The sequence below is a fragment of the Schistocerca nitens genome, chromosome 5 (assembly GCF_023898315.1).
Source record: "Schistocerca nitens isolate TAMUIC-IGC-003100 chromosome 5, iqSchNite1.1, whole genome shotgun sequence".
Classification (NCBI taxonomy): domain Eukaryota; kingdom Metazoa; phylum Arthropoda; class Insecta; order Orthoptera; family Acrididae; genus Schistocerca; species Schistocerca nitens.
This window is the reverse complement of record NC_064618.1, coordinates 633619335-633639137: the sequence shown is the minus strand read 5'-3', so window position 1 is coordinate 633639137 and position 19803 is coordinate 633619335. Positions and strand designations below refer to the sequence as shown.

Below are 19803 nucleotides of genomic sequence, written 5' to 3'. Positions count from 1 at the left end.
GGCCAGTGCTGGTGGTTATGACACAGACGTCGTAACACAGCTTCGATAGTCCTTTGTTTGTGCTAAATATAATGCAGCGCGGCTAGCCTGGCAGTTTTCTCAGACTTTCTACCCAGGCGTATCAGGTCGCAGTACGTTCCGAAAGTGTAGTAAGTTCACTGAATGTTCGCATCCTGCCATAGTGGCTGCCGTTGTATGGACTAAAATGTTTCTCTGTTCTGCTTCCATTACTGGGTAGTTTCAGCGATGAAGCCATTTACAAACGATTGTACAGCATAAACCATGAAATGGACATCACACTCAAGCAACCCCTAATTATTTTATAGTTATTTGATTTGATGAGTGATTGAATGTAACCAAAGGCTGTTAATTTGATGGCTTATGCAGTGGAATTTAAAATGAGTATAGGGATTGCATGAGTCTATAACTACAATGGTGGAAAAAATCGCAACACCACGAAGGAGTCTTTTCAAATTTCACGCCAGTAGCTTTAAGGCGACAAAGGCACCATTATCAAGACCTTATTGGGTTTGGAGGAGGTCGTTTGATAGGGCTACGAGAACCTGGATGTTCCTTCTGCGATACTGCAGAAAGACGTGGCGGGAATGTAGTCAATGTGCAAGGCTGCGGGCAGCGGTGGTTACAGGAATGTACGATCGCAAGAAGACGAGGCTGCAGACGGTCACGTGGCGCTACCGAGAGGGAAGACCATCCTGTTCTGGCGCATCATACCGCATCTGCTGCAGCAATTTAAGCAGCAGGTGGCACTACCGCTACTTCAAGGATAGCTCCGAGCAAGACGCCCTGTAGCTAGCATTCCACTAAACCCGTAGAACAGTCATTTGCGACGTCAGTGGTGTCAAGCGTGAGCTCATTGGAGGGCCCAGGGTGGAGGTCTGTTTGTTTCCTGATGAAATCTGGTTCTGCTTCGGTCCCAGTGATCGCCGTTTGTTGGTTAGGAGGAGGCCTGTTGAGGACCTGCAACCAACCTGGCTGCGTGCTTGCTCTTACACAGCAAAAGTGCCAGGAAGAGGGTGATACTATACAGTTTCACACGAATGCTTTTCTGTACCCAATATTCGTATGTTGTACCGGTCAATCTTGCCACTTATGTGTAAGGTTGACTCATCGCTTAAAATGAGATGTGCAGCAGACGTTTCTTTCCCTGTGGCTTCCAGCTTGTGCCGGGTTGCATTCCTTGCGCTTGAGCAACGAACGAAATTTTTAACTTTCCGTTACATTCTCTGTGATGGTTATCGATGAATCGCTATGCATTAAATACACTGACGGAAAAAGGTTCGCAAAACCAAAAAGTAATTGTTGTAGAGTAGAGAAGTTGCTGGGAGGCATTTGTCTAGGTAACGTCTCTGAGTGATTAACAAAGCAAGATCGTACGTTAATGTAAGCGCGAGATAAGCATTACAAGCGTGAAATGCGGGTACACTGATAACCGGCGTAACCACCATAATGTTGAATGCAAATGTGTATGCGCTGTGTGATACAGGTGCCGCATTCCACATTGCGGGACGGGGTTCCACGCCTGTTGCACTTGATTGGTCCATAAAGAGACTCTTAATACTGTTTGTGAATGACGCTGGAGCTGTCGTCCGATGATGTTACATATGTGCTCGATTGGTGAGAGACCAAGGCAACAAACATACACTCCTGGAAATGGAAAAAAGAAAACATTGACACCGGTGTGTCAGACCCACCATACTTGCTCCGGACACTGCGAGAGGGCTGTACAAGCAATGATCACACGCACGGCACAGCGGACACACCAGGAACCGCGGTGTTGGCCGTCGAATGGCGCTAGCTGCGCAGCATTTGTGCACCGCCGCCGTCAGTGGCAGCCAGTTTGCCGTGGCATACGGAGCTCCATCGCAGTCTTTAACACTGGTAGCATGCCGCGACAGCGTGGACGTGAACCGTATGTGCAGTTGACGGACTTTGAGCGAGGGCGTATAGTGGGCATGCGGGAGGCCGGGTGGACGTACCGCCGAATTGCTCAACACGTGGGGCGTGAGGTCTCCACAGTACATCGATGTTGTCGCCAGTGGTCGGCGGAAGGTGCACGTGCCCGTCGACCTGGGACCGGACCGCAGCGACGCACGGATGCACGCCAAGACCGTAGGATCCTACGCAGTGCCGTAGGGGACCGCACCGCCACTTCCCAGCAAATTAGGGACACTGTTGCTCCTGGGGTATCGGCGAGGACCATTCGCAACCGTCTCCATGAAGCTGGGCTACGGTCCCGCACACCGTTAGGCCGTCTTCCGCTCACGCCCCAACATCGCGCAGCCCGCCTCCAGTGGTGTCGCGACAGGCGTGAATGGAGGGACGAATGGAGACGTGTCGTCTTCAGCGATGAGAGTCGCTTCTGCCTTGGTGCCAATGATGGTCGTATGCGTGTTTGGCGCCGTGCAGGTGAGCGCCACAATCAGGACTGCATACGACCGAGGCACACAGGGCCAACACCCGGCATCATGGTGTGGGGAGCGATCTCCTACACTGGCCGTACACCACTGGTGATCGTCGAGGGGACACTGAATAGTGCACGGTACATCCAAACCGTCATCGAACCCATCGTTCTACCATTCCTAGACCGGCAAGGGAACTTGCTGTTCCAACAGGACAATGCACGTCCGCATGTATCCCGTGCCACCCAATGTGCTCTAGAAGGTGTAAGTCAACTACCCTGGCCAGCAAGATCTCCGGATCTGTCCCCCATTGAACATGTTTGGGACTGGATGAAGCGTCGTTTCACGCGGTCTGCACGTCCAGCACGAACGCTGGTCCAACTGAGGCGCCAGGTGGAAATGGCATGGCAAGCCGTTCCACAGGACTACATCCAGCATCTCTACGATCGTCTCCATGGGAGAATAGCAGCCTGCATTGCTGCGAAAGGTGGATATACACTGTACTAGTGCCGACATTGTGCATGCTCTGTTGCCTGTGTCTATGTGCCTGTGGTTCTGTCAGTGTGATCATGTGATGTATCTGACCCCAGAAATGTGTCAATAAAGTTTCCCCTTCCTGGGGCAATGAATTCACGGTGTTCTTATTTCAATTTCCAGGAGTGTATCTACACCCTGTGGAGCATGGCCGGCCGGTGTGTCCGCGCGGTTCTGGGCGCTTCAATCTGGAACCGCTCGACCGCTACGGTCGCAGGTTCTAATCCTGCCTCGGGCATGGATGTGTGTGATGTCCTTAGGTTAGTTAGGTTTAAGTAGTTCCAAGTTCTAGGGGACTGATGACAGATGTTAAGTCCCATAGTGCTCAGAGCCTTTTATTTCTTTTTTTTTGTGGAGCATGCTGGCTTACAACAGCTTCATGTGGACGAGCTTTTTCCAATTGGAAAGCATCCCTGGAATGAAACCACAACATGTCGAATCAACGGACTGATGTACCAATTTTCAGTCAGCGTGCGTGGGATAACAATGAGATTCTCCCGCTGTCACAGAAAATCGCACCCCAGACCAAAACGCCAGGTTTAGGTCCAGTGACACACTGTGTAATATCAACCTCTTCTTGTCACTTTTTCTGTTAAGAGCAAGTGTTTCAAGTGGTCTGTATTATGGATCAAAGACTCCTTACAGCTCAGAGAGAGAGAGAGAGAGAGAGAGAGAGAGGAGTTAGTTTTGAACCGTGGTTGCGTAAGATACCGGTAGAGGTTGAGGCTGAACTACCATAGTCAACCGCAGCGAACAATTGCGCTGTAGTCATTACCAAATGCTTTGCGTACCGGTACTTCAATTTGTTTTGTGTTGTGGACTACTTGTTTTCTTTTGAAATGAGTGAAGGGACCAGTCCTGATGCATAAACGGATTAGAATGCGACTCTCACCACAACAAAAAGAATCGGGAATCGGCGATTCGTGCGACCGTTACGTCAGTCCTGCTTTTATGGAAGCCCAGAACGCGGACTTAGGATGGCAGCCCTTCCAGAGGGAGGCGGGCCTTATTCCCCCGCCCTGATTCTCATCCCTCGGGCAATCCTAGTTCTCATTTGCTCACGGTTGCGGCCGACTGCCACGATATACCGTCCGCATAATATCTGCGGCTCGTGATATAAAAACTGTGGATATAATGTGGAACGTTAAGTGTACTATGAACTACTTACTTCTGATTTCGAAATTGCGGAGAGGTATCTGATGGTATGATCGCAGGTGAACTGTAATTAGGGGCATTGTCGGAAACAGTCATTTTGGATATGGAATGATAACATTTCGTCTCTTACAAGAGGATGATGTATGCGGAAGTGTAGCTATGATGATCATTTATGGAAAAACATAATTTCATGAATGGAAAAGGTATGTTTAATTATTTGTTAATTTTGTCTTCTCCCTTGTCTGTGGCTCAGAACATTATTTGGTGTGTCGTAACTCGTAGGGAACCTTGTATCCTGGGAAATCAGTAAAGCCTACGTCACAGTCGTTTATGCTCTATTTTGAGAGATTAATTTCTGGACTTATATCAAAATTAATACACAACTTGAACACTGATTCCCATGCTGCAGAGTGAGTAGGTCGTAGCACCCAAGACGGCTTCCCCACAGTGTACGATTGTACCTCTGTTTTAAGAATTTTCACAGTCACAGGAAGCACCTGATGAAGACGCCGAGGTACGACGTCGAAATATTGTGTTAGAAAAACGCAGACCACCGGCGGTACATCCCTTTCAACGAGATGCCACAAAATCGCCGGGAAAGTCTAAGAAATTACATGATACCTCCTGCCCGCACGCATCGAGTGCTTCTGTTGCTTGTCTCCATGCTTGCCAATGCCTACCTTGGCTAGCAAGGTCCCCAGATCTCTTCCCAGTTGAGAACGTTTCAAGCATTATGGACAGCGCCCTCCAATTAGCATGAGATCTAAGGCGCCTTTTGGACAGAATTTGGTATGATATCTCTTAGGAGGACATCCAACAACCCTGTCAGTCAATAGCAAGCCGAATAAATGATTGCATAATGGCCAGAGATGGAACAATGCATTATTGCACAATTTATGAAGCTCCTTCTCTTGAATAAATCATCCGATTCTCCTGAAACAGTAATCATTTGTTTGTCTCTACATTTGAGGAAGTGGAGAAAATGGTCAATAGGTTGCAGTGCAATAAAGCAGCTGGGGTGGATGAAATTAAGTCGGAACTCATGAAATACAGTGGAATGTCAGGTCTTAAATGGCTACACAGGATAGTTGAAATGGCCTGGGAGTCGGGACAGGTTCCATCAGACTGGACAAAAGCAGTAATCACACACATCTTTAAACATGGAAACAGAAAAAATTGTAGCAACTACAGAGGTATCTCATTAATCAGCGTTGTGGGTAAAATCTTCTCAGGTATTGCTGAAAGGAAAGTGCGAGTATTAGTTGAAGACCAATTGGATGAAAATCAGTGTGGGTTTAGGCCTCTTAGAGGTTGTCAGGACCAGATCTTTAGCTTACGGCAAATAATGGAGAAGTGTTATGAGTGGAACAGGGAATTGTATCTATGCTTTATAGATCTAGAAAAGGCATATGACCGGGTTCCTAGGAGGAAGTTATTGTCTGTTCTACGAGATTATGGAATAGGAGGCAAACTTTTGCAAGCAATTAAAGGTCTTTACATGGATAGTCAGGCAGTAGTTAGAGTTGACGGTAAATTGAGTTCATGGTTCAGAGTAGTTTCAGGGGTAAGACAAGGCTGCAACCTGTCTCCACTGTTGTTCATATTATTTATGGATCATATGTTGAAAACAATAGACTGGCTGGATGAGATTAAGATATGTGAACACAAAATAAGCAGTCTTGCATTGCGGATGCCTTAGTTGTGATGGCAGATTCGATTGAAAGTTTGCAAAGTAATATTTCAGAGCTAGATCAGAAATGTAAGGACTATGGTATGAAGATTAGCATCTCCAAAACGAAAGTAATGTCAGTGGGAAAGAAATATAAACGAATTGAGTGCCAAATAGGAGGAACAAAATTAGAACAGGTGGACGGTTTCAAGTACTTAGGATGCATATTCTCACAGGATGACAACATAGTGAAAGAACTGGAAGCGAGGTGTAGCAAAGCTAATGCAGTGAGCGCTCAGCTACGATCTACTCTCTTCTGCAAGAAGGACGTCAGTACCAAGACTAAGTTATCTGTGCACCGTTCAATCTTTCGACCTACTTTGTTGTATGGGAGCGAAAGCTGGGTGGATTCAGGTTACCTTATCAACAAGGTTGAGGTTACGGATATGAAAGTAGCTAGGATGATTGCAGGTGCTAGTAGATGGGAACAATGGCAGGAGGGTATCCACAATGAGGAAATCAAAGAAAAACTGGGAATGAACTCTATAGATGTAGCAGTCAGGGCGAACAGACTTAGATGGTGGGGTCATGTTACACGCATGGGAGAAGCAAGATTACCCAAGAGACTCATGGGTTCAGCAGTAGAGGGTAGGAGGAGTCGGGGCAGACCAAGAAGAAGGTACATTGATTCGGTTAAGAATGATTTTGAAGTAATAGGTTTAACATCAGAAGAGGCACCAATGTTAGCACTGAATAGGGGATCATGGAGGAATTTTATAAGGGGGCTATGCTCCAGACTGAACGCTGAAAGGCATAATCAGTCTTAAATGATGATGATGATGATGATACATGTATGTCATATCTATCGAATTTTTGCGTCCCATTGAGATAATTCCTTTGTGGTGCGTCTTTTCTTGTCTTAGGGTGCACATTGGTGGCAGTAGAATCATTCTGAAGTCGGCCTCAAATGCCAGTTATCTAAATTTCCCCAATAGAGCGTCGTGTTCCCTCCAGGGATTCCCATTTGAGTTCGCGAAACATCTCCTTAATATTTTGCATGTTGATCGAACCTACTGGTAACAAACGTAGTGGCACGCCTCTGAATTGCTTTGAGGTCTTCCTTTAATCAGGAAGCTGATGGAGATACCGAAACTCGAACGGTACTCAAAAATGGGTCGCACTATCTGCCTATACACCTTATCCTTTATTTATGAGTTACAGGTTCCCAACATTCTCCCAAAAACACGATGTCGAGCATTCGCCTTCCCGACTATTAACCTGACGTGCTCGTTACATTTCATATCATTTTGCAACGTTACGCCTAGATACTTGATCGATGTGACTGTGTCAAGCAGTAAACTGCTAATGTTCTATTCCAACAATGTTGTTTTGTTTTTCATTCTCATCTGCATTAACTCATATTTTACAATATTTAGAGCTAGCTGCGACTCATCACACCAACTAGAAATGTCTTACTTATCTTTATCCTCTTTGAGTAACTCAACGACCACACCTTTCCGTACACCATTAGCAGCTAACCATAGATTGCTGCCTACCCTGTCCGCCTAATCATTTATGCACATCGAAAATATTATCGGTCCTGTCACGCATGCATTCCTGACGACACCCTTTCCTCAGACTATCGCTCGCCTTCGAGGACAACGTACTAGGTTCCATTAGTTTAAAAGTCTTCGAGCGACTCACATACCTGGGAACCTAAAGCGAACGCTCGGACCTTTGTGAACAGTCTGTTAAGGGGCACCGTGTCAAATGATTTCCGGAAATCTAGGAATATGGGTCGGCCAGAGTGGCCGTGTGGTTCTAGGCGCTACAGTCTGGAACCGAGCGACCACTGATCTGGGAAGAAGTGGAGAGACATATCAGGGAAGTTAATATGTCCAGCAAGGAACATCCTTGGAATATTGTTAAGGATGTGTGGCATCGTATAGATTCACGGTACCTACAAAAGCTGATTGACTGCGTGCCTCGAGTCATTAAATCCAAAGGAGGATACTTTGATTTAGATATGTAGAAGTTAATACAATTATATTTTGTGAGAAACAACGTTTGACTTATGTTGTAAATCTGAAGTACCAGGGTGTATTGAAATTAATGAGCGGTAGGTAGTGTATGTACTGTAGTCACTTGCGCTTTTTCACAAGCGCTTTGGACTTTCACCTGGGAGAGAGAGATTCACGATAAATGTAGGCCCAGTAAGATGTCCAATGCCGCAATGTAAAACCGAATTGGGTTTCCATGCGGACCTGGTGACTTTGTTTTCAACTCTTTCGTTTGCTTCTCTACACCACGCCAGTTTCTCTGCCCTCTATGCAGGAGTCTGTACAACAGTCAAACGACTGTATGTTTATACGATCTTCGTGCATGAATGATATCTTAACCACGTAATTTAAAACTTCAGCTTTCCTTTTGCTGTCTTCTGTTGTCACCCCAGAGTGGTCGGCGAGCACTCTTCTGGCGTTCCTGACAGAGTTATTAAGTCTAGTAACCACTATCGCTATGGTGGCATCACTAACACTAATCTCTGTCTCTATATTGATACTGTCTATAAGGTCAGGCCTGTTTGTAGCTACAAGATCCAAAATATTGCAGTTGCATATGGTTTGTCTAACTAGTTCAAGACAATTTTCGGGAAAAGTGTTCAGAAGCACTTCACTAGACTGTCCATTCGTGCCAGCTGCAGTGAATCCAAAGACGTTCCAGTCTTTAATCGCCTCCAACTAATACGGCATGAACTGAACATTTCAACGCTGCATACCGTAGACTTTTTTTGAATGTCTGTAAAACTGTCACAACGGTATCAATTGGCCGGTGAAACCATTACAAAACGGAAAAAACAGACTGTCCAGTTTTCTTCATGGAGCTAAGAATTTCAACAAACATTTACTTGGACATTGTTGTACAATGGCTGATACAATTCCCACAGGTTACACCTTGCAACAAAATGGAGCAACCAAACACTGCGTTACGATGGAGATTCCCCCGTTAATAATAAATATTCCAAACTATTTTTGTCCACTAAAGCGAAAATGGAAAATGTCATCTTCTTTAAATCTTCCAAACATGACGTCATTGTGGTTTGCTCTTGCCCACCAAGATCTCGGAACCTGACACCCTCGGATTTCTTTTTATGAGATTATACGAAACACCTCGTCTACGTACCTCCTTTGCAGAAAACAATTCCAGAACTCAAATTGCACATTTCTGGTGTGGTGATTCGCTTACGTCGCTGACCTCACAGTCCTTCAGAAGATATAGCGTGAAATGGATTTTTGCTTTGATGTTGTCCTTCTGACGAAGGGGAATTGTATGCACCGACAATCCAAAACGTTCCGAGACTGATTTTATTCCTGGCGTATAAGCGTCGTCAGCGCAGTAACTACAGTGCCAGCTTGAACTGACAACTGCAAAGAACAGATGTACATTCGACCAAACAGTTGTGAGCAGGGATCATAAAGTAATGGATCTGTGACTGTTATGTGTCAATGTCTTCCTCTCAAAAACTGCGACGGAGCAACGTCTCTGAATCAAGTATTCAAGACATTGTCCAGAACATTATGTAGAAGAGAAAAGTGTCTGCAAAGTTTATCGTGCCCGCCTTGACCCCCGAAAATAAACGACGTGTGGACGCCTGCTGCGGCTTGATTGAAATGCAAAATGCAAACAATTCTTTTCTGGAAAAAATCATCGTAGGCGACGAGAGTTGGCGTTATCAACACGAATCTATAGTTCGTGCAAGATGCCATGGCCGCTAGGTGCGCAGTCGGCGGAAGAAGCGTTGAGAGAGCGGCAGTAGTGGTGGGTCGCTCAGAGCACTATAGGGGAAATACCAAGTGCTGCAGGGGAAGTGCCGCTCTAAAATGAAGCCTACGCTCACAATTTTTGAAAATATTATGTGGGGCTCCTTCGCGCCCACACTTGCACGGTGACCAATCAGACAGATCTACTGTCATCTCTGCTTTCGTTCGTATCTAAAAGAATTCCGCCGAAAATGCAACGATTTATTTTCGCCTGGCATGTTAACCATTTGTAGCATTCAGAGAAGCGTCATGAGTGACAATTTTGAGTAAAACCCACACATTTCTCTGATTGCCGTGTCAAAATTTGCTTCTTTTGCCAAAACTCAGGAGAATTTAGTTTCACCTCAGTAACATCTTGTGCAGACACAGTTGCGAGAGAATTCTGAAACAGTGGTTTATTAAGTGTGGAACTGAAGAAAAGTAAAGTCAGTAGCTTATGAAAAAGCATATCCTCGATACAAAAAAAGTCTAATGTCTTCACATACGTTGTTCCAAAACCCATAGCATTTCTCGTTTCACCAGCTAGTAATGGCCCTTAAAAATTATATTATTTCACCGAAAAAGTCTGTAGTTATTGGAATAACACAGTAGAAAATGAAGTTTTGCAAAAAAAAACGATGTGGTAAAATTTGCTCCTCTTTGCGTGATATCATTTGCCACAATCTCATTTCCATATCTCAAACCGTTTATGAAATATAAGGAATGTTGTGGATATTTCACTCTGGCTTTATTGCTGGCGCGGTGCGATCGCAAATGAGTATGCTGTATCAGATCAATTTTCTTAAGATTGGTGGCAGATAGAGACTTCGACCCAAGTCTAAAGAAAAATTCAGCATGTTCGCTAAATTTCATACACAGCAACATATTACGTAATATACACCAAACGCAAAATCATAGCGACCCCTATTTTTCACTGCAAACTTTTTGTAATTCGGCTCAGTGACTTCCATCCACGTGTGACCATTATCGAAATGATGGTCACATCACCTAGAACCTGACATATAAAGCTACAAGTAACGCAAAAATGTTTTTTTTTTTTTACCGAATAGCTTCTGTAAAATGGTTTGAGAAAGATGGCAGGGTGCATGTCTCGTTTCTGACAGCGCTGACTAGCCGAAAGGTGGAAAACCCTTATCGGCCTCCCCCTTTCGAACAAACAAAAGAACTCGCCCAGCGCTATGGACGGAAACTGGTCACTGCGTATCCTGCGCGAGCTATACCGCCAAACGACAAAGTGCATAAATTCATATATGGGGTCAACGCTTTGACGTCGTAGCTGACATTCAAGTCAATGTAACGCGCGATTTAAACAACATGGCAAAGAAGGACTTTTCTGATAGTCACACGTGATCATATGAACGTTCAGTGTGTTGCACTCAAATGAAGGGAAGCTATGTAGAACACCCGGAGTATTAAAACCACCACCTTAACGTTTTATCTATTTTTTATTAACCTAATCCCCAAAATTTTTGGGGTAACGGAGTAGAATACCGACAAAGCATGTGAAAAAAATTGAACTTTCTTTTATTTTCTAGCCGGCCGAAGTGGCCGTGCGGTTAAAGGCGCTGCAGTCTGGAACCGCAAGACCGCTACGGTCGCAGGTTCGAATCCTGCCTCGGGCATGGATGTTTGTGATGTCCTTAGGTTAGTTAGGTTTAACTAGTTCTAAGTTCTAGGGGACTAATGACCTCAGCAGTTGAGTCCCATAGTGCTCAGAGCCATTTGAACCATTTTTATTTTCTCTATAATTATTATCGAAGCATCGCTATACATGAAATACATATAACCGTTTGTAATCGGTGTACTAATTTTGAATTGCTGTATAACAGAGAATATTTTTAAAGTGGATACACTGCCGAAAGTGCATGGTAATGAATGAAAACAAAGGATATTTTAATCCATCCAGTGTCATCATTCACAAAGTTTGTCATGTGTACGGACCACCTTTATGTTTTCTGTCTATGTGTGGCGGGGGGGTAGGGGAGGAGGGCTTCGTTAATTTAACTTGCGACATTAAGTCGCTGAGGGGGCCTGTGTTTTATAGTACACGATTATTATTAGCGAGGAAAGCCTGTAGAAGTATGCTTCATCCACCCTCCTTGCTTCGTACACCATGGGTTATTTCACTTTCCCTAGTACATTGTCCTCAACTTTAATGCTAAATTTGTAGCTAATTTTATTTGGGGTGAAAAATGTTCAAATGTGTGTGAATTCCTAGGGGACCAAACTGCTGAGGTCATTGGTCCCTAACCTGACACACTACTTAAACTAACTTATGCTAAGAACAACACACACACACAAACACCCATGCCCGAGGGAGGACTCGAACCTCCGGCGGGAGGGACAGCGCCATCTGTCACATGGCGCCTCAAACCGCGCGGCCACCCAGCGCGGCAACACAATACTTTAGTTTGGCTTACTCTCTATCTGTATTCTTTGTCCACTGAACTATTCATTTCACTCAAAAGGTCTTATAATTCATTCTTTATTTTTACTGAACATAGCCATCAACGAATCGTTTCATTTGCTTCCTATGATTCTGAATTTTAGTTCCACTCCTGAAGTTTCTTTTCTCCTGGTTTCGTCTCTTCAATGTACATCATTGCACAAAAGCGGAGAAAGATTGTCTTACTAACTAACTCCGTCTACAGGCCGCAAGCGACCCATCGGGACCATCCGACCGCCGTATCATCCTCAGGTGAGGATGCGGATAGGAGGGGCATGGGGTCAGCACACCGCTCTCCCGGTCGTTATGACGGTTTTCTTTGACCGGAGCCGCTACTATTCGGTCGAGTAGCTCCTCAATTGGCATCACGAGGCTGAGTGCACCCCGAAAAATGGCAACAGCACGTGGCGGCGGGATGGTGACCCATCCAAGCGCCGGCCACGCCCGACAGCGCTTAACTTCGGTGATCTCACGGGAACCGGTGTATCCACTGTGGCAAGGCCGTTGCACGAAAGATTGTCTTACGCCCTTCTTAATCCTAGTATTACCAGGAGATCCCGGTATTTGCTCCAAGCGTGGCAGTTAAATGTTGTTCATATTTTTGAAAAAGATTCAACGCAAATTGTGGAGAGTCACTAGATATTCTTCTGAATGGAGACCACAGGCTCAGTGAGAAGAGAAAGACGTTCCGTAGTTCCGTAAAGACACTATTATCGTTAATGTCAAGGTACATAGAGAGGAAGGGTAGACCATTTGGGGCGGCGCGCTCTCAATGGTGAGTGAACTGTTAGCGTCACCAGGTAGCCAGCGCGCCACTGCCTCAGCCTTTGTAGTGTCCAGTACTGACTGCAGTATTATACACTTTCCGACTCTCTTCCTCTGTCCGCCCCCGGTAGCTGAGTGGCTACGTGTTCGGTCAGAGGGTTTCGCTACCCTCTGTAATAAAAAAAACTGAGTGAACGGTTCAACGAACAAACTGAACGGGTGTCATGAGACGTCCGCCCCGATCATGTACAACGAACAAAATAGAACAAAATGAGATCAACAAAAAAAAAAAAAAAAAAAAAAAAAAAAAAGTGGTCAGCGTGACGGAATGTCAAGCCTAAGGGCCCGGGTTCGATTCCCGGCTGGGTCGGAGATTTTCTCCGCTCAGGGACTGGGTGTTGTGTTGTCCTAATCATCATCATTTCATCCCCATCGACGCGCAGGTCGCCGAAGTGGCGTCATTTCGAAAGACCTGCACCAGGCGAACGGTCTACCCGACGGGAGGCCCTAGCCACACGACATTTCATTTCTCTTCCTCTATTTTGTTCACAGCCAAGCACTGGCCAGGTCGAACACTTCTTTAAAGAATCAATAAGGTGCATAATCGAAACTTGTCATCACAAAATCTTATAGTTTTACAGTTTTGTGTGCTCCTTTACACCAGACAAATTCAACAACGAAAATGAGAAGTTTTTCGAAAATTACGTTATAATATTGACGAAATCTGCTTCGTTTAGCTCTTATTTAAATACAAAATGTTGATAACGGTCTTTATTGTGAAATATAACTCATTGGGTTACGTGTTAATATCGAGAGTTGCTGAAGTTTCCATTGTATTTGATAATTTTTCTAACACGTCGTTATTACCGAAAATATTTGCTCCAAAGAAAAATAAAAAGCTATTTCTGGCACTGCTATTCTTGACAAATATTAGGCGACAGGTAAATTAGGCTATTAAATCTTGCGTATCTGTGAAATTTGGAAAATAAGTTTTACTGCTGTATCTCCCAAAGGAATATCGATATTTTGCCCGTGAATTTTAAGATTCATAAGTCATGTTTTAGTGAAGCAAGTCAAAGCAGTGATGTTATAAATAAGAATCCAATCTTCTTCACTCTTCACCTCTGGTTCAAATGGCTCTGAGCACTATGGGACTTAACTTCTGAGGTCATCAGTCCCCTAGAACTTAGAACTACTTAAACCTAACTAACCTAAGGCCATCACACACATCCATGCCCGAGGTAGGATTCGAACCTGAGACCGTAGCGGCCGCGCGGTTTCAGACTGTAGCGCCTAGAACCGCTCGGCCACTACGCTCGGCTCTTCACCTCTATAATAGTGGAATTATTCATGTCATTTTGATACGTGGAATGTTCCCTGAAAGCAGGGTAGCAACTTGTGGGAACTCTGTGTTCAACTTAACCTCCACTTGATTTGCCGTGTGGGAAAATGTGAAACATTTAGTGTACAGACACCTGTCAACGATGAAGAGCAGTTAATGCACCAATCTGAACAACCATTGTGAAGATAATGCATTAGTGACACTTGCGCAGATGAAAAAAATTCCTAGAAAAATATTTGTACTTGGTATTTCATCGTCGTCAATAGACCAAAGCAGAATTTGAAATATTCTCATTTTTCTCTTTCGACCCAGTCATTATCGTACCAAGTTTCCGTATCTGCCATTTGAAAGTCGGTATCGTCATCACGGAAATCCTGGTATATGTTCCGTGTACTTCATAATTTTCAAGCTACCAACGAATACTCTCGTTTCTATCAATTGTTACTAGGCAGTAAAAGTGTTTTGTAGACTACGGTATATTGATAATTTTCACTTATGGACCGTCTGACAGCAACTGAATAAAACACAATTTTAGTGCCATACGCGTTTCGCCTTTATTTTCTGCAAGGCATCATCAGTGGCAGGTTGCGTAGACAGTTTCTTACATATTACGCTCCTGTTGCATTTTTGGTGTTGTTCTTCTTCCTATGAGCGCCAATTTGCTGTTTTTTCCGCATTCCACAGCACTATGCACTGAGCGCTTGTTTTAATGCCTTAAATGCATTAAAACAAGCGCTCAGTGCATAGTGCTGTGGAATGCGGAAAAAACAGCAAATTGGCGCTCATAGGAAGAAGAACAACACCAAAAATGCAACAGGAGCGTAATATGTAAGAAACTGTCTACGCAACCTGCCACTGATGATGCCTTGCAGAAAATAAAGGCGAAACGCGTATGGCACTAAAATTGTGTTTTATTCAGTTGCTGTCAGACGGTCCATAAGTGAAAATTATCAATATACCGTAGTATTACGCGCAACTGAGGATGACAGGACCACAAAAGTTGATGATTGTGTTTTGTAGAGTCTGCCACATTTAGGCGACTCACAAGTCTGAAAACATTGACAAACGGGGCGACAAGGCAGGCTGTCGAGACTCACCGGTAATTGTTGACGTTGTTTCTGCTGAAGGATGCGACCTCGTCATACCAAGCCTGTACGGCTCTGCGCCACTGCGGACCTTGCGGCGTGCCGGTAGTACTGGACTGGAAGACGTTCTGCCCGACGCTAAACCGTGCTGTTAACAGATTCACAGTCTTCACACTCATAAAAAGAATCAGAATTAATGAAATTAAACAACTTTTTATCTAGAACTAAATATGGGCATACAGGAAACATACTGTTAAAATTTTGCCCGTCGCGCGTTTTCCGTAATACAAGGTTTCGTAAGCGGTCCACAGAACCCTCGGCTCTCTAGAACCTGTACCTGCTACCGAATGCGAGACATCGACTTGTGAACACAATGCAATTTAGTTGCTTACTGGTGGCATTATAGCCGGATAGAGGACACAAGAGCGCAAGGACTGTTTCGAGAGTCATAGTAGATTAAACAGAGCGCAGATATTTGACAATTTGTTGAAAATTTAAGACAACAATTTTTTCATTAAATAATACATAAAAATTCGAGATAGATTAGCGTGGACGTTGTGTCACTAGACCCTCAGTGAAGATGTTTTGTGAACTATATGGAAGTACACCGGGAAAACGATAGTAACCCCCGTGAGACATTACGCTAGTATCGCGTAACATCGCCTCTGTCGTTGACAATAGAAATGTACGGTCCAGACACATTAAATGGACCACCGCCTACGTTCGATTTGAACATGCAAGCCGGCCGGGGTGGCCGGGCGGTTCTAGGCGCTACAGTCTGGAACCGAGCGACCGCTACGGTCGCAGGTTCGAATCCTGCCTCGGTCATGGATGTGTGTGATGTTCTTAGGTTAGTTAGGTTTAAGTAGTTCTAAGTTCTAAGGGACTGATGACCTCAGAAGTTAAGTCCCATTGTGCTCAGAGCCATTTGAACCAATCAACATGCAATAACCACTCACAGACGTCAGGCGATAGCACTATCAGTGGAGGGTCCATAAAGTGTCTCGGGGGACGCGGACAACAGTCCACTCGTCGTCGCGATACGGAAACGGAGCGATTTATCTGATGTCCAAAGGGGCATGATCATTGGCTTTCGGTCCAAGGGTGGAAGCATTTCTGGAACGGGTATGTTTATAAACCGCGTGACGCCGTGGTTTAAGTATACCGAGGATGGCAAAATGGAGCTATCCAAAACGAGCGCCGAGGAAACTGTGGAGTCACCAAAGGCCTTAGATGACAGGGATGAATGCCGGCTCCGAAGGTGTGTACAGGCAAACTGAAGTGCAGCTATTGAGCAATTAACCACCCAGATGAACCAATGGGCTGCCACCAGTATCTCCTGCGTATGGGCTTCCACAGCAGGCGCCTGGCTTATGCGCCCATTCTGACTGCTGTTCATCAGCGACGAAGGCTGGAATTTGCACTCCAGTACTGCAGTGTGACGTCAAATGAGTAGTGAAAGGTGGCCTTTTCAGATGAATCATCTTTTCTTAAATTTCCTCATTTTGAGATGGCAAATGGTTCAAATGGCTCTGAGCACTATGGGACTTAACATCTATGGTCATCAGTCCCCTAGAACTTAGAACTACTTAAACCTAACTAACCTAACGACAGCACACAACACCCAGCCATCACGAGACAGAGAAAATCCCTGACCCCGCCGGGAATCGAACCCGGGAACCCGAGCGTGGGAAGCGAGAACGCTACCGCACGACCACGAGATGCGGGCCCTCATTTTGAGACAACAGAAAGAACGATCTGTTTTACTAGTTGCTAAAAACTTTCCAAAGATAAGATTGCACAAGTATTTCCTTATTTAAAACAACCGGTTTTGACTGGCTTTGCTGTCATCTTCAGGTCAAAAAAAGTCTTTTTTCCGAAACATTTTCATTTTAAGTTGGACCTCACGCCAAGTTGTCACGTGGATCAAAAATAGCATATTGTACAGGATTTGTGCCGTTATCCACGTGGTCTCAGGCGTCCTGTGACGGTTCGCCCCGCCCCACCTCCTCCCCTGCCGTCGGAAGTTCGAGTCCTCCCTCGGGCATGGGTGTTTGTGTGTTGTCCTTAGCGTAAGTTAGTTAAGTAGTTTGTAAGCTTAGGGACCGATAACCTCATGACCTGAGCAATTTGGTCCCATAAGATCTTACCACAAATTTCCAAATTCCTAAAAGGTTTGTCATAAATAAAATATTTAAAAACATAAAGCACCTCGTACAAATGACCAATTTCATATATATATGGCTGACAGATGATCGTTACGTCACGAAAACACAGTACACAGTAGCACATCTGTTTACACAAACTGGACATATTCTAAACACTGAAAATCCAATTGATGTGCTGCTGTGCACTGTGTTTTCGTGACATAACATTCATCTGTGAGCGTTATATACACTGAAGCGCCAAAGAACCTGGTATAGACATGTGTTTTCAAATACAGGGAGATATAAACAGGCAGAATACGGCGCTGAGGTCGGCAACATCTATATAACACAAGTGTCTAGCGCAGTTCTTACATCCGTTACTGATGCTACAGTGGCATGTTACCAAGATTTAAGTGAGTTTGAACGCGATGTTGTAGTCGGCGCACGAGCGATGGGACACAGCATCTCCGAGGTAGTGAAGAAGTGCGGATTTTCCCGTACGATCATTTCATGAATGTACCGTGAATATCAGGAATCCGGTAAAACATCAAATCTCCGACATCGCTGCGGCCGGAAAAAGATCCTGCAAGAACGAGGACAACGACGAGTGAAGAAAATCGTTCAACGTGACAGAAGTGCAAGTCTTCCGCAAACTGCAGCAGACTCCAGTGTTGCGCTATTCACAAGCGTCAGCGTGCGAACCATTCAACAAAACATCGTTGATATGCACGACAACAAAGCTTTACGCGTCGCCTGGGCCCGCCAACACCGACATTGGACTGCTGATGACTGGAAACATGTTGCCTGGTCGGACGAGTCTCGTTTTTAATTGTATCGAGCGGATAGACGTGTACGGGTATGGAGACAACCTCATGAATCCGTGTACCCTGCATGTCAGCAGGGGACTGTTCAATCTGGTGGAGGCTCTGTAATGGTATAGGGCGTGTGCAGTTAGAGTAATATGGGACCCCTGATGCGTCTAGATACGACTCTCACAGGCGACACGTACGTAAGCATCCTGTCTGATGCCGGCCGACGTGGCTGAACCGCGCGACCGCTACGGTCGCAGGTTCGAATCCTGCCTCAGGCATGGATGTGTGTGATGTCCTTAGGTTAGTCAGGTTTAAGTAGTTCTAAGTTCTAGGGGACTGATGACCTCAGAAGTTAAGTCCCATAGTGTTCAGAGCCATTTGAACCATCCTGTCTGATCACCTGCATTCATTCATGCCCACTGTGCATAACGACGGACTTTGGCAGTTGCAGCGGGACAATGCGACAGCCCAGATGTGCAGAATTGCTACAGAGGGGCCACAGGAACACTCTTCTGGCCACCAGACCCCCCCCCCCCCCATACACGAACATTATTGAGCATATCTGGGATGCCTTCCAACGTGTTGTTCAGAAGAGATCTCCACCCCTCGTACTCCTATGGATTTATGGACAGCCCTGCAGGATTCATGGTGTCAGTTCCCTCCAGCACTACTTCAGACATTAGTCGAGTCCATGTCATTTCGTGTTGTGGCACTTCTGCGTGCTCGCGGGGGCCCTACATGGTATTAGGCAGGTGTATCAGTTTCTTTGGCTCTTCAGTGTATGTGGACATGGCCTTTTCATGAGGGGCTTTACGTTTTTAAATATTTCAGTTATGACAAACATTTTATAAGGTACTGTTTTCTACCCACATGACAATTTTGCGTGAGGTACGTTTCATAACAAAAAGGTTTTGTAAGACCTGGAGATGACAGCAAAGTATATAGAACTGGTTGTTTTAAATAAAGAAATATTTATGCAATCTTGGCTTTAGAAAGTTTTTAGCAAATCACGTTTTGCGTTCCACTGGACAAATGACCCGGCAAGGGTCCATGCAGGAAGAGGAAGCGTCCTGGTACAGGGAATGTTTGCGTATCATTCCTGGATGAGTTCATCATGCAGGAAGGCACAATGGATGAACACAAATATGCACCTATTCTTGGGGACCATGTTCACCCCTACATGCATTTTGTTTTTCCTCTGCGTGATGGCTTCTAACAGCAGGACAATGCAACGTGCCACACAGCCCACAGTGTAAGTGCGTGGTTCGAACAGCACCAGGATGAGTTTACTGCACACCCCTGGCCACCATACACCCTGGATTTAAACCCAGCCGAGAATCTATGAGAGCAACTTGATCAGGCTGTTTGCACCCTGGAGAAACCTAGCACGGCTGGGTATGACACTGGAGTCAGCAAGGTTGCACATCCATAACGGTACCTTCCAAAACCTCAGAGACGCACTTTCTGCACATCTCGCAGATGTCCACACTGCAAAAGGTGATTATTCAGGCTTTTGGCAAATGGTCACATTAATGTCACTGGACAATGTACCACATCCAGCTGAAGCCACTCATTAATACATTAAATCCTATAGAGCTTCCAAATTTCTG

At 45.1% G+C, this 19803-nt stretch overlaps 1 protein-coding gene across 1 annotated transcript in view; it reads right to left on the bottom strand.

Moving 5' to 3' along the window:
- LOC126260634 (venom allergen 5-like) overlaps positions 1–19803 on the bottom strand; it is a 157219-nt gene that overhangs the window by 32353 nt on the left and 105063 nt on the right. The window contains exon 4 of the mRNA XM_049957972.1: positions 15247–15382. Within this exon, the coding sequence (XP_049813929.1) occupies positions 15247–15382 (136 nt within the window). The remainder of the gene's footprint in view (positions 1–15246; positions 15383–19803) is intronic.